The sequence below is a fragment of the Pseudophryne corroboree genome, chromosome 8, assembly GCF_028390025.1.
Source record: "Pseudophryne corroboree isolate aPseCor3 chromosome 8, aPseCor3.hap2, whole genome shotgun sequence".
In the NCBI taxonomy this organism is placed as follows: domain Eukaryota; kingdom Metazoa; phylum Chordata; class Amphibia; order Anura; family Myobatrachidae; genus Pseudophryne; species Pseudophryne corroboree.
In genome coordinates this window covers 8,148,548-8,164,049 of record NC_086451.1, presented here as the reverse complement: position 1 = coordinate 8,164,049, position 15,502 = coordinate 8,148,548, and the positions used below count along the sequence as shown (strand labels likewise).

Sequence of the window (15,502 nt, the reverse complement as noted above, 5' to 3'; positions counted from 1 at the left end):
GATGCGACCCTGACCATTTGTCCAACAGATCCCTTTGGAAAATTCTTGCGTGGAATCTGCCGAATGGAATCGCTTCGTAAGAAGCCACCATTTTTCCCAGGACTCTTGTGCATTGATGTACAGACACCTTTCCTGGTTTTAGGAGGTTCCTGACAAGCTCGGATAACTCCTTGGCTTTTTCCTCCGGGAGAAAAACCTTTTTCTGAACCGTGTCCAGAATCATCCCTAGGAACAGCAGACGAGTTGTCGGCATTAACTGGGATTTTGGAATATTCAGAATCCACCCGTGCTGTTTTAGCACTTCTTGAGACAGTGCTAATCCCATCTCTAGCTGTTCTCTGGACCTCGCCCTTATTAGGAGATCGTCCAAGTATGGGATAATTAATACGCCTTTTCTTCGAAGAAGAATCATCATCTCGGCCATTACCTTTGTAAAGATCCGAGGTGCCGTGGACAATCCGAACGGCAGCGTCTGAAACTGATAGTGACAGTTTTGTACAACGAACCTGAGGTACCCCTGGTGTGAGGGGTAAATTGGAACGTGGAGATACGCATCCTTGATGTCCAAGGATACCATAAAGTTCCCCTCTTCCAGGTTCGCTATCACTGCTCTGAGTGACTCCATTTTGAACTTGAACTTCTTTATGTACAGGTTCAAGGACTTCAGATTTAGAATAGGCCTTACCGAGCCATCCGGCTTCGGTACCACAAAAAGAGTGGAATAATACCCCTTCCCTTGTTGCAGAAGAGGTACCTTGACTATCACCTGCTGAGAGTACAGCTTGTGAATGGCTTCCAACACCGTCTCCCTTTCGGAGGGGGACGTTGGTAAAGCAGACCTCAGGAAACGGCGAGGTGGATCTGTCTCTAATTCCAACCTGTATCCCTGAGATATTATCTGCAGGATCCAGGGATCTACTTGCGAGTGAGCCCACTGCGCGCTGTAATTTTTGAGACGACCGCCCACCGTCCCCGAGTCCGCTTGAGAAGCCCCAGCGTCATGCTGAGGCTTTTGTAGAAGCCGGGGAGGGCTTCTGATCCTGGGAAGGAGCTGCGTGTTGCTGTCTCTTCCCTCGACCTTTGCCTCGTGGCAAATATGAATAGCCCTTTGCTCTCTTATTTTTAAAGGAACGAAAGGGCTGCGGTTGAAAAGTCGGTGCCTTTTTCTGTTGGGGAGTGACTTGAGGTAGAAAGGTGGATTTCCCGGCTGTAGCCGTGGCCACCAAATCTGATAGACCGACTCCAAATAACTCCTCCCCCTTATATGGCAAAACTTCCATATGCCGTTTTGAATCCGCATCGCCTGTCCACTGTCGCGTCCATAAAGCTCTTCTGGCCGAAATGGACATAGCACTTACCCGTGATGCCAGTGTGCCTATATCCCTCTGTGCATCACGCATATAAAGAAATGCATCCTTTATTTGTTCTAACGACAGTAGAATATTGTCCCTGTCCAGGGTATCAATATTTTCAATCAGGGATTCTGACCAAACTACCCCCGCACTGCCCATCCAGGCAGTTGCTACAGCTGGTCGTAGTATAACACCTGCATGTGTGTATATACTTTTTTGGATATTTTCCATCCTCCTATCTGATGGATCTTTAAGTGCGGCCGTCTCAGGAGAGGGTAACGCCACTTGTTTAGATAAGCGTGTTAGCGCCTTGTCCACCCTAGGAGGTGTTTCCCAGCGCTCCCTAACCTCTGGCGGGAAAGGGTATAATGCCAATAATTTCTTTGAAATTATCAGCTTTTTATCAGGGGCAACCCACGCTTCATTACACACGTCATTTAGTTCTTCTGATTCAGGAAAAACTATAGGTAGTTTTTTCATACCCCACATAATACCCTGTTTAGTGGTACCTGTAGTATCAGCTAAATGTAACGCCTCCTTCATTGCCAAAATCATATAACGTGTGGCCCTACTGGAAAATACGGTTGATTCGTCACCGTCACCACTGGAGTCATCGCCTGTGTCTGGGTCTGTGTCGACCGACTGAGGCAAAGGGCGTTTCACAGCCCCTGACGGTGTTTGAGTCGCCTGGACAGGCACTAATTGATTGTCCGGCCGTCTCATGTCGTCAAACGACTGCTTTAGCGTGTTGACACTATCCCGTAGTTCCATAAATAAAGGCATCCATTCTGGTGTCGACCCCCTAGGAGGTGACATCCCCATATTTGGCAATTGCTCCGCCTCCACACCAATATCGTCCTCATACATGTCGACACACACGTACCGACACACAGCAGACACACAGGGAATGCTCCTAATGAAGACAGGACCCACTAGCCCTTTGGGGAGACAGAGGGAGAGTTTGCCAGCACACACCAAAAGCGCTATATATATATCAGGGATAGCCTTATAATAAGTGCTCCCCTATAGCTGCTTTGTTATATAAAAATATCGCCATAAATTTGCCCCCCCTCTCTGTTTTACCCTGTTTCTGTAGTGCAGTGCAGGGGAGAGACCTGGGAGCCGTCCTGACCAGCGGAGCTGTGAGAGGAAATGGCGCCGTGTGCTGAGGAGATAGGCCCCGCCCCTTTTCCGGCGGGCTCGTCTCCCGCTATTTTGAGAAATCAGGCAGGGGTTAAATATCTCCATATAGCCTCTAGGGCTATATGTGAGGTATTTTTAGCCTTTATAGGTACTCATTTTGCCTCCCAGGGCGCCCCCCTCCCAGCGCCCTGCACCCTCAGTGACTGCCGTGTGAAGTGTGCTGAGAGGAAAATGGCGCACAGCTGCAGTGCTGTGCGCTACCTTTAGAAGACTGCAGGAGTCTTCAGCCGCCGATTCTGGACCTCTTCTGTCTTCAGCATCTGCAAGGGGGCCGGCGGCGCGGCTCCGGTGACCATCCAGGCTGTACCTGTGATCGTCCCTCTGGAGCTTGATGTCCAGTAGCCAAGAAGCCAATCCATCCTGCACGCAGGTGAGTTGACTCCTTCTCCCCTCAGTCCCTCGCTGCAGTGATCCTGTTGCCAGCAGGAATCACTGTAACATAAAAAACCTAGCTAAACTTTCTCTAAGCAGCTCTTTAGGAGAGCCACCTAGATTGCACCCTTCTCGGCCGGGCACAAAAATCTAACTGGAGTCTGGAGGAGGGTCATGGGGGGAGGAGCCAGTGCACACCACCTGATCGGAAGAGCTTTACTTTTTGTGCCCTGTCTCCTGCGGAGCCGCTATTCCCCATGGTCCTTTCAGGAACCCCAGCATCCACTAGGACGATAGAGAAATGATGCTGTGATTGGCTGCAGGCTGGCCTGACCTTGTGACTGTTCTATATGATGCTGTGATTGGCTGCAGGCTGGCCTGATCTTGTTCTATATGATGCTGTGATTGGCTGCAGGTTGGCCTGATCCTGTTCTATATGATGCTGTGATTGGCTGCAGGCTGGCCTGACCCTGTGACTGTTCTATATGATGCTGTGATTGGCTGCAGGTTGGCCTGATCCTGTGACAGTTCTATATGATGCTGTGATTGGCTGCAGGTTGGCCTGACCCTGTGACTGTTCTATACGATGCTGTGATTGGTTGCAGGTTGGCCTGATCTGTGACTGTTCTATATGATGTTGTGATTGGCTGCAGGTTGGCCTGATCCTGTGACTGTTCTATATGATGCTGTGATTGGCTGCAGGTTGGCCTGATCCTGTGACTGTTCTATATGATGCTGTGATTGGCTGCAGGTTGGCCTGATCCTGTGACTGTTCTATATGATGCTGTGATTGGCTGCAGGTTGGCCTGATCCTGTGACTGTTCTATATGATGTTGTGATTGGCTGCAGGTTGGCCAGATCCTGTGACTGTTCTATATGATGCTGTGATTGGCTGCAGGTTGGCCTGATCCTGTTCTATATGGTGCTGTGATTGGCTGCAGGTTGGCCTGATCTTGTTCTATATGATGCTGTGATTGGCTGCAGGTTGGCCTGATCCTGTGACTGTTCTATATGATGCTGTGATTGGCTGCAGGTTGGCCTGATCCTGTGACTGTTCTATATGATGCTGTGATTGGCTGCAGGTTGGCCTGACCCTGTGACTGTTCTATATGATGCTGTGATTGGCTGCAGGCTGGCCTGATCCTGTTCTATATGATGCTGTGATTGGCTGCAGGCTGGCCTTATACTGTTCTATATGATGCTGTGATTGGCTGCAGGTTGGCCTGATCCTGTGACTGTTCTATATGATGCTGTGATTGGCTGCAGGTTGGCCTTATCCTGTGACTGTTCTATATGATGCTGTGATTGGCTGCAGGTTGGCCTGATCCTGTGACTGTTCTATATGATGCTGTGATTGGCTGCAGGTTGGCCTGATCCTGTTCTATATGATGCTGTGATTGGCTGCAGGTTGGCCTGATCCTGTTCTATATGATGCTGTGATTGGCTGCAGGTTGGCCTGATCCTGTGACTGTTCTATATGATGCGGTGATTGGCTGCAGGTTGGCCTGATCCTGTTCTATATGATGCTGTGATTGGCTGCAGGTTGGCCTGATCCTGTGACTGTTCTATATGATGCTGTGATTGGCTGCAGGTTGGCCTGACCCTGTGACTGTTCTATATGATGCTGTGATTGGCTGCAGGTTGGCCTGATCCTGTGACTGTTCTATAGGATGCTGTGATTGGCTGCAGGTTGGCCTGACCCTGTGACTGTTCTATATGATGCTGTGATTGGCTGCAGGTTGGCCTGACCGTGTGACTGTTCTATATGATGCTGTGATTGGCTGCAGGTTGGCCTGATCCTGTGACTGTTCTATAGGATGCTGCGATTGGCTGCAGGTTGGCCTGATCCTGTTCTACATGATGCTGTGATTGGCTGCAGGTTGGCCTGATCCTGTGACTGTTCTATATGATGCTGTGATTGGCTGCAGGTTGGCCTGATACTGTTCTATATGATGCTGTGATTGGCTGCAGGTTGGCCTGATCCTGTGACTTTTCTATATGATGCTGTGATTGGCTGCAGGTTGGCCTGATCCTGTGACTGTTCTATATGATGCTGTGATTGGCTGCAGGCTGGCCTGATCCTGTGACTGTTCTATATGATGCTGTGATTGGCTGCAGGCTGGCCTGATCCTGTTCTATATGATGCTGTGATTGGCTGCAGGTTGGCCTGATCCTGTGACTGTTCTATATGATGCTGTGATTGGCTGCAGGCTGGCCTGATCCTGTGACTGTTCTATATGATGCTGTGATTGGCTGCAGGTTGGCCTGATCCTGTGACTGTTCTATATGATGCTGTGATTGGCCTGATCTGTGACTGTTCTATATGATGCTGTGATTGGCTGCAGGTTGACCTGATCCTGTGACTGTTCTATATGATGCTGTGATTGGCCTGATCTGTGACTGTTCTATATGATGCTGTGATTGGCTGCAGGTTGGCCTGATCCTGTTACTGTTCTATATGATGCTGTGATTGGCTGCAGGTTGGCCTGATCCTGTGACTGTTCTATATGATGTTGTGATTGGCTGCAGGTTGGCCTGATCATGTGGTCTACATACACAGAGTGGTTAGCATTGCCACCTCAAAGTGCTGGGCTAATAGGTTATATGCGGAGCGTGTTTGCATGGGTTTTATCCTGTAAACTGCACTAGATCAGCTACTGATTCTATTTTATCCAAATAACATTATCTTAATATAAGCTGGGGCCTATTAGGTGGAAAACCATAACCGGTACACTGGAACGTAGTGGAAGTAAGCCTGTCCTGGCGTTTTGTGTAATATTCTAATAACACGCACAGAGAAAGAAACCCCTCTTACTTCTCAGAGTCCAGCGCAAGTAAAGCGCTTTCCAGAGTCTCTTTCACGGGTCCCAGAGAAGAGATTGGATATTTGCCCGCACCGGGAGCCTCGGAAGAGTCATAGCTCGGAGGAGGCAGGACGTCTGTCTTACCCGAATCGTCTGCTGCTTTCTGGCCTGTGAAATCACTAGTGTGAACCACAAAGAGACAATATGTCAGTGACGGCCGCTGGCCGGACATAACCAGAGCCATGACTCCAGGACCTGGACGGAAGGTTCTGTCACCTACTAGGTACTGGAGCAATCCTAAAGTCGGATGTGGCAAATAATACAAAAAATATAATGTAATGTAAAAGGTGACACTCTGCATTCTGGGAGATGTTGCAACTAAGGACTATGGCTACTTCGCAGAGTGTAAATGTTACAAACAAACTGCCTTCTGGCTACAATATATATAGTATACACACACACACACACACAATATATATATACACACACACACACTCACTGAAGTTGCGACAGTTGCTGCATTATATTATATATATTTTTTTATTGTGTAGGACAGTGGTACTCAAAAGTACACTTGTGCTTCATGAACAGTGCATGTTTTCCAGATCTCCTCACAAGACCTACAGGCACTGAGCTGTTTTACATTAGTTGGGAGTAAGGCTGCAGATAGGTGAAAATGAGCTATTAGGAGATATAGCCATGGAGGACACGCATACAGAGGCACTTTCCCCGACACGAGAATTCAGGTAAACAGGCGCGGACCAAACCTAACATGGGCGTGAGTACACAGCCACAATAATGATCGGGTGGGAGAGACATGAGGCCAAGATCACCTCTCAGTTGTAGTGTCTGCCTGACCCTCCGCCGGGGCTTCTTTCTCCGGCTCACAGGCCCCGATGGACGCCGAGGAGGTGGTGTCCGCCTTTGCAATGGTGACTTCTTTGGCCTTAGAGATCTCCTCCCCGCAGTGCGGGCAGTAGCTGGAATCGTTGACGAGAGTGGCGCAGTCCGTATGGAATCTGTGGGAGATGCTGGTTTCTGGTTGGCACTCCATGAACGTGCCCTGAGCAGGAGACATGCAAGCCGTTATTCAGCAACATCAGACACAGCCACCTACAGCTGCTATCAGCCCCCAGCAATCCCTATCACAGCCACATGTGTCAGCAATCCCATTGGAGGACTCTATTCAGTCTGAAATAGCCGAGTAGGATTACAAATAGCTCAAGTATGGTAACGTTTACATATAGAGTTGTAACACGTGTCTTGTGACTTATGAACATGAGAGAATGCATACAGAACATCATAAAGGCAGGGAGCCAGGACTATCTGCACATCTCACACAGGAACGTTAGTCAGCGACCAGGCGACCCTGACTGCCACAGCAGAGATCAATCCATCTGGCCTTATCCCTCAGCACCTCCCACCACACAAACATATATTCTAGTCCTAGACAGGCCCATTACGATAACATGCAGAATCCGCGGCGGATACACAGACTAAGCCCCGGGGGTTCCGCGACTTACAGCTGTGCAGAAGTACCCGCAGCCCGGACAGCACTGGTGCTTCACCATCTTCCCGCGGTGCTCCTCGCACAACACCAGGTGCAGCACCTTGTTAGATGGCCTCATCAGCTCGTACTTCACCACCTCGTTAACGCACTGCGTCAGCTGTAACCAGAAAGCAAACACAGGACATGAATGGAAGAGTTACATAGCTGTAAGCTGCTATCAGTAGAGGTCATCCATGCATTACTTGCAGACTCCCGCAGACTGTCCGGGAGACTCCAGAAATAGTAGGTAAAATCTCCCTGACGGAGAGCGCAGCTATGGGAGAAGCACAATGTGGCCGCATCACACCTGCGCCAACGTCCTGGTCAGGCCCCGCCCCCATCACTGACTGACACTTGCTGAGTGACTGGCGTCTGTACTGAATGGCCGGCAAGTGAGGCCATCCCTATAGCAGGACTAGGCGCTCCAACTGCTGTGGAACTAGAAGTCCCAGCATAAGGTATGCTTGGGACTTGTATTTCTGAACTGATCAAGAGAAACACGGATACACTGAATCTTAAGTATATACATTTATTATAACATTGTAGATTATAGTATTATAATACATGTAGTTAAGAAAAAAGTAATTTAGTTAAACTCTTGTTCTACGGACTTCTCAGTAGCGAACGCCGTATGGAGATTCACATTTTATTGAACACAAAAAAAATAAGAATTTACTTACCGATAATTCTATTTCTCGGAGTCCGTAGTGGATGCTGGGGTTCCTGAAAGGACCATGGGGAATAGCGGCTCCGCAGGAGACAGGGCACAAAAAAGTAAAGCTTTTACCAGATCAGGTGGTGTGCACTGGCTCCTCCCCCTATGACCCTCCTCCAGACTCCAGTTAGGTACTGTGCCCGGACGAGCGTACACAATAAGGGAGGCAATTTGAATCCCGGGTAAGACTCATACCAGCCACACCAATCACACCGTACAACTTGTGATCTAAACCCAGTTAACAGTATGATAACAGAAAGAGCCTCTTAAAGATGGCTCCTTAACAATATAACCCGAATTTGTTAACAATAACTATGTACAGTATTGCAGATAATCCGCACTTGGGATGGGCGCCCAGCATCCACTACGGACTCCGAGAAATAGAATTATCGGTAAGTAAATTCTTATTTTCTCTATCGTCCTAAGTGGATGCTGGGGTTCCTGAAAGGACCATGGGGATTATACCAAAGCTCCCAAACGGGCGGGAGAGTGCGGATGACTCTGCAGCACCGAATGAGAGAATTCCAAGTCCTCTTTTGCCAGGGTATCAAATTTGTAGAATTTTACAAACGTGTTTTCCCCCGACCACGTAGCTGCTCGGCAGAATTGTAATGCCGAGACCCCTCGGGCAGCCGCCCAAGATGAGCCCACCTTCCTTGTGGAATGGGCCTTAACAGATTTAGGCTGTGGCAGGCCTGCCACAGAATGAGCAAGTTGAATTGTGTTACAAATCCAACGAGCAATCGTCTGCTTAGAAGCAGGGGCACCCAACTTGTTGGGTGCATATAGTATCAACAGCGAGTCAGATTTTCTGACTTCAGCCGTCCTTGAAATGTATATTTTTAAGGCTCTGACAACGTCCAACAACTTGGAGTCCTCCAAGTCGCCAGTGGCCGCAGGCACCACAATAGGTTGGTTCAGGTGAAACGCTGATACCACCTTAGGGAGAAAATGCGGACGAGTCCTCAGTTCTGCCCTATCCGAATGGAAGATTAGATAAGGGCTTTTATAAGATAAAGCCGCCAATTCAGATACTCTCCTGGCGGAAGCCAGGGCCAGTAACATAGTCACTTTCCATGTGAGATATTTAAAATCCACCTTTTTCAATGGTTCAAACCAATGGGATTTGAGGAAATCTAAAACTACATTTAGATCCCACGGTGCCACCGGAGGCAACACAGGAGGCTGTATATGCAGTACTCCTTTAACAAAAGTCTGTACCTCAGGAACTGAGGCCAATTCTTTTTGGAAGAATATTGACAGGGCCGAAATTTGAACCTTAATAGATCTCAATTTGAGACCCATAGACAATCCTGATTGTAGGAAATGTAGGAAACGACCCAGTTGAAATTCCTCCGTCGGAACACTCCGATCCTCGCACCACGCGACATATTTTCGCCAAATGCGGTGATAATGTTTCGCGGTGACTTCCTTCCTTGCCTTAATCAAGGTAGGAATGACTTCTTCTGGAATGCCTTTCCCTTTTAGGATCTGGCGTTCAACCGCCATGCCGTCAAACGCAGCCGCGGTAAGTCTTGAAAGAGACAGGGACCCTGTTGTAGCAGGTCCCTTCTCAGAAGTAGAGGGCACGGGTCGTCCGTGACCAACTCTTGAAGTTCCGGGTACCAAGTCCTTCTTGGCCAATCCGGAGCCACTAGTATTGTTCTTACTCCTCTTCACCGTATAATCTTCAATACCTTTGGTATGAGAGGCAGAGGAGGAAACACCTATACTGATTTGTACACCCAAGGTGTTACCAATGCGTCCACAGCTATTGCCTGTGGATCTCTTGACCTGGCGCAATACTTGTCCAGTTTCTTGTTGAGGCGAGACGCCATCATGTCTACCATTGGTCTTTCCCAACAGTTTATTAGCATGTGGAAGACTTCTGGATGAAGACCCCACTCTCCCGGGTGAATATCGTGTCTGCTGAGGAAGTCTGCTTCCCAGTTGTCCACGCCCGGGAAGAACACTGCTGACAGTGCTATTACGTGATTCTCCGCCCAGCGAAGAATCTTGGCAGCTTCTGCCATTGCACTCCTGCTTCTTGTGCCGCCCTGTCTGTTTACATGGGCGACCGCCGTGATGTTGTCCGACTGAATCAACACCGGTTTTCCTTGCAGGAGTGGTTCCGCCTGGCTTAGAGCATTTTAGATTGCTCTTAGTACCAGAATGTTTATGTGAAGAGACTTTTCCAGGTTCGTCCATACCCCCTGGAAGTTTCTTCCTTGTGTGACTGCTCCCCAGCCTCTCAGGCTGGCGTCCGTGGTCACCAGGATCAAATCCTGCATGCCGAATCTGCGGCCCTCCAATAGATGAGCCTTTTGCAACCACCACAGAAGATATACCCTTGTCCTTGGCGACAGGGTTATTCGCAGGTGCATCTGAGGATGCGACCCTGACCATTTGTCCAACAGATCCCTTTGGAAAATTCTTGCATGGAATCTGTCGAATGGAATTGCTTCGTAAAAAGCCACCATTTTTCCCAGGACTCTTGTGCATTGATGTACAGACACCTTTCCTGGTTTTAGGAGGTTCCTGACAGGTCGGATAACTCCTTGGCTTTTTCCTCGGGAAGAAAAACCTTTTTCTGAACCGTGTCCAGAATCATCCCTAGGAACAGCAGACGTATCGTCGGAAAACAGCTGCGATTCTTGGAATATTTAGAATCCAGTCGTGCCGTCGAAGAACTACTTTAGATAGTGCTCTTCCGACCTCCAACTGTTCTCTGGAACTTGCCCTTTTTAGGTCGTGCAAGTAAGGGATAATTTAGATGCCTTTTTTCTTTGAAGAAACATCTTTTCGGCCATTACCTTGGTAAAAAGGCCCGGGGTGCCGTGGATAATTCAAACGGCATCGTCTGAAACTGATATTGACAGTTCTGTACCACGAACCAGAGGTACCCTTGATGAGAAGGACAAAATTTGGACATGGAGGTAATCCTTGATGTCCAGGGACACCATATAGTCCCCTTTTTTCCGGTTCGCTATCACTGCTCTGAGTGACTTTATCTCGATTTGAACCTTTTATGTAAGTGTTCAAAACATTTTAGATTTAGACTATGTGTCACCAAGCCGTCTGGCTTCAGTACCACCATATAGTGTGGAAAAATAATACCCTTTTCCTTGTCGTAGGAGGGGTACTTTGATTATCACCTGCTGGATATACAGCTTGTGAATTGTTTCCAATGCTGCCTCCCTGTCGGAGGGAGCCGTTGGTAAAGCAGACTTCAGGAACCTGCGAGGAGAAGATGTCTCGACTCTCCAATCTTTACCCCTGGGATAATACTCGTACGATCTAGGGGTCAACTTGCGAGTGATCCCACTGCGCCCTGAGACTCTTGAGACTACCCCCCCACCTTGAGTCCGCTTGCACGGCCCCAGCGTCATGCTGAGGACTTGGCAGACGCGGTGGAGGGCTTCTTTTCCTGGGAAAGGGCTGCCTGCTGCAGTCTACTTCCCTTACCTCTATGTCTGGGCAGATATGACTGGCCTTTTGCCTGCATGCCCTCATGGGAAAGGAAAGATTGAGGCTGAAAAGACGGTGTCTTTTTTAGCTGAGATGTAACTTGGGGTAAAAAAGGTTGGATTTCCCAGCTGTTGCTGTGGTCCCCAGGTCCGATGGACCGACCCCCAAATAACTCCTTCCCTTTATACAGCAATACTTCCATCTGCCGTATGGGATCTGTATCACCTGACCACTGTCGTGTCCCTGACATCTTCTGGGAGATATGGACAACGCACTTATCTTGATGCCAGAGAGCAAATATCCCTCTGTGCATCTCACATACATATATATAGAATGCATCCTATTAAATGCTCTACATGAATAAAATATTTTCAGTCAGGGAATCCGACCAAGCCAACCCAGCACTGCATCTCCAGGCTGATGGCGATCGCTGGTCGCAGTATAACCACCGTATGTGTGTATATACTTTTTAGGATATTTTTCCAGCTTCCTATCAGCTGGCTCCTTGAGGGCGGCCGTATCTGGAGACGGTAACGCCACTTGATAAGCGTGTGAGCGCCTTATCACCCTAAGGGGTGTTTCCCAACGTACCCTAATTTCTGGCGGGAAAGGGTATAACGCCAATATTTGCTATCGGGGTAACCCTACGCATCCTCACACACTTCATTTTATTTTATCTGATTCAGGAAAAACTACAGGTAGTTTTTTCACTCCCACATAATACCCTTTCTTGTGGTACTTGTAGTATCAGAAACACGTAACACCTCCTTCATTGCCCTTAACGTGTGGCCCTAATGAGAAATACGTTTGTTTATTCACCGTCGACACTGTATTCAGTGTCCGTGTCTGTGTCTGTGTCGACCGACTGAGGTAAATGGGCGTTTTTAAAACCCCTGACGGTGTTTCTGAGACGCCTGGACCGGTCCTAATAGATTGTCGGCCGTCTCATGTCGTCAACCGACCTTGCAGCGTGTTGACATTCTCACGTAATTCTCTAAATAAGCCATCCATTCCGGTGTCGACTCCCTAGAGAGTGACATCACCATTACAGGCAATTTCTCCGCCTCCTCACCAACATCGTCCTCATACATGTCGACACACACGTACCGACACACAGCACACACACCGGGAATGCTCTGACAGAGGACAGGACCCACTAGCCCTTTGGGGAGACAGAGGGAGAGTCTGCCAGCACACACCAAAAACGCTATAATTATATAGGGACAACCTTATATAAGTGTTTCTCCCTTATAGCATCTTTTATATATATACAATATCGCCAAAATCAGTGCCCCCCCTCTCTGTTTTAACCCTGTTTCTGTAGTGCAGTGCAGGGGAGAGCCTGGGAGCCTTCTCTCCAGCTTTTCTGTGAGAGAAAATGGCGCTGTGTGCTGAGGAGATAGGCCCCGCCCCTTTTTCGGCGGGCTCGTCTCCCGCTATTTTTGAAGTTAGGCAGGGGTTAAATATCTCCATATAGCCTCTGTGGGCTATATGTGAGGTATTTTTTGCCTCTAATAAGGTTTTTATTTGCCTCTCAGAGCGCCCCCCCCAGCGCTCTGCACCCTCAGTGACTGTTGTGTGAAGTGTGCTGAGAGGAAAATGGCGCACAGCTGCAGTGCTGTGCGCTACCTTTATGAAGACTCAGGAGTCTTCAGCCGCCGATTTTGGACCTCTTCTCTCTTCAGCGTCTGCAAGGGGGCCGGCGGCGCGGCTCCGGTGACCATCCAGGCTGTACCTGTGATCGTCCCTCTGGAGCTAGTGTCCAGTAGCCAAGCAGCAAATCCACTCTGCACGCAGGTGAGTTCACTACTTCTCCCCTAAGTCCCTCGTTGCAGTGATCCTGTTGCCAGCAGGACTCACTGTAAAGTAAAAAACCTAAGCTAAACTTTCTCTAAGCAGCTCTTTAGGAGAGCCACCTAGATTGCACCCTTCTCGTTCGGGCACAAAATCTAACTGGAGTCTGGAGGAGGGTCATAGGGGGAGGAGCCAGTGCACACCACCTGATCTGGTAAAAGCTTTACTTTTTTGTGCCCTGTCTCCTGCGGAGCCGCTATTCCCCATGGTCCTTTCAGGAACCCCAGCATCCACTTAGGACGATAGAGAAACTAATAATATATAATATATATATATATATATATATATATATATATATATTTATATATTTTATTTTTTTTATTTTTTTCTTATTCTCCCATTTAAAACTTTTACAGGGATGCACTAAGATTCTGTACCTGGATGGTGCTGTTTACCAAAGTACAAGGGATCATAGGGGGGGGAATTCAACCAGGCGCGATGTGCCGTTGGGCATCCCAACTACGCTCAGCTGCGCACACACTACCGTATGTGGTAGGGCTAAGATCGCAAGTTTTCCCTCTGTGACCAGTGTCTGCTGCGCTGCACTGAATTCCCCCCATTGTGTGAGAATAAGGAGACCATAAAACAGCTGTGTTTCCATAGGACGCGCCGAATTACCAACGCTGACCAGTATTCATTTTATGACAACGGGCGTCAGTGACGCACCGATAACGCAAATAACCCTCAGAATCCGCCCACGCTCCCTGTAACGTGCATTAGAGGGGACCTGATGTGACCAGTGGGTGAGGTCTGCTGATGGTGTACATACAGGAAAGTGCAAGAACACAAAAGGCAAGACAATAGACATTGATAAAACGGCCACCACCACCACCAGTCCTCACCTCCTGGTCCGAGCTCTCCACGGCCATGCAGCGATCTTCAGCTTTTGCAGTCACGTCATCCTCCTTTGGGGTTTCCATCCGACAGCTACAGAGAGGGATTCCTTGAAGACCGTCTATTTCCATATTCTCGGGCCCATTAGAAAAACCTAAGGATGTAATTGAATGTTACTCTGCACATTTTACTGTTCTCACGGACAAGCTGGTTCTAGATGGTGCCGCACATTACAGCACTCATTACTGGATTTTCGGTGAAAACGGGCATCACAAATTAACGCCATGCTGCCCCCAACCTCACATACTATAGTTACAAACTACAGGCATAATGTCAAAGAAAATTCCTTTGGCCAGCCAATCAGGTGTTGTCTTTCATTGAGCGTAGGGCCTCCGGGCTGCTAGTAAGCTCTCCCAGGAATGGGTCCTACAAAGACACCGCTGGGAAACTCTCTACCACTCATAAGCATGTTTGGTGCACCCAGGACAGGGGCAGGACGCCCCTTTTGTCTCCAGTCTTGGCATGGGAGTGATCCTATGTGCAATATACAAAGAAATCAAAATATAGCGCTCAGGCGCTCACACTTGAACACTTCCCTTAATAATTTATATGAGATGCGTCTTGAAATTCTCTCTTTTCAATTCCTCACGGAATGTCCTCGTACATGCAAGAGAAAACAAATATACACCGAGATCCTCGTGTATTATTTCCAAATAATTTGTATAGTCACTCTCCCTTCTTATGTTGTTAGTACCACAAGGGAAGATTTATCATGTGTTGGGGAACTCCCCCTTCCAGTACACTTACACAACTATGTAATGTGAAAACATCTCAAGAAACAATATTGTGGTGTCATCCTAGGTAAATTTTCAAAAGTGTATACGTTTGGCGGGGAAAAGACACTCCCCTTCCCCACACACTTACACAGATGCAGGAATCAAAGGCATTCACAATAACAACTCCCTAAGAAGGGTGCTCCGTCACCAAGTGAAGAAAAATGCCGGGGTTGCCCCCTATGTATGGCACTCACAATCAGTATGATGTATCACAAGCATGTAGGGTGGGTCTTTCTTATTCACTCTTAGTCTCCAACCTTGTGTAACCCTAGTTTGGAGTATTAATATGAATGGATTACAATAATTGTGCCTCCACCCAAGCTTTATCACAATGTATATAGGCTTGCTTGGGTAAGCCCAATGAATATCAATTATATACAATTTATACTCTTACCTGTTTTCTCTTCTAGTCGTCAAGTCTCCTTTCCTTAACTACCAAGATCAGGATAAGTGGTAAGTATGTAAATTTTAATATTATAACTTTATTCAATATAACTTGTAGCATTCACAATGGC

The 15,502-nt window shown here is 48.1% G+C and overlaps 1 protein-coding gene across 4 annotated transcripts in view; it reads right to left on the bottom strand.

Annotated features, from left to right (window-relative positions):
• The window catches only part of EHMT1 (euchromatic histone lysine methyltransferase 1), a 134,303-nt gene that overhangs the window by 21,365 nt on the left and 97,436 nt on the right, over positions 1 to 15,502 (bottom strand). For all 4 annotated transcript variants that reach the window (XM_063935867.1, XM_063935868.1, XM_063935870.1 and 1 more), the window contains exons 10-13: positions 14,160 to 14,305; positions 7,255 to 7,398; positions 6,565 to 6,794; positions 5,743 to 5,910 (exon numbers count right to left, since the gene is read on the bottom strand). In XM_063935867.1, the coding sequence (XP_063791937.1) occupies positions 5,743 to 5,910; positions 6,565 to 6,794; positions 7,255 to 7,398; positions 14,160 to 14,305 (688 nt within the window). The remainder of the gene's footprint in view (positions 1 to 5,742; positions 5,911 to 6,564; positions 6,795 to 7,254; positions 7,399 to 14,159; positions 14,306 to 15,502) is intronic.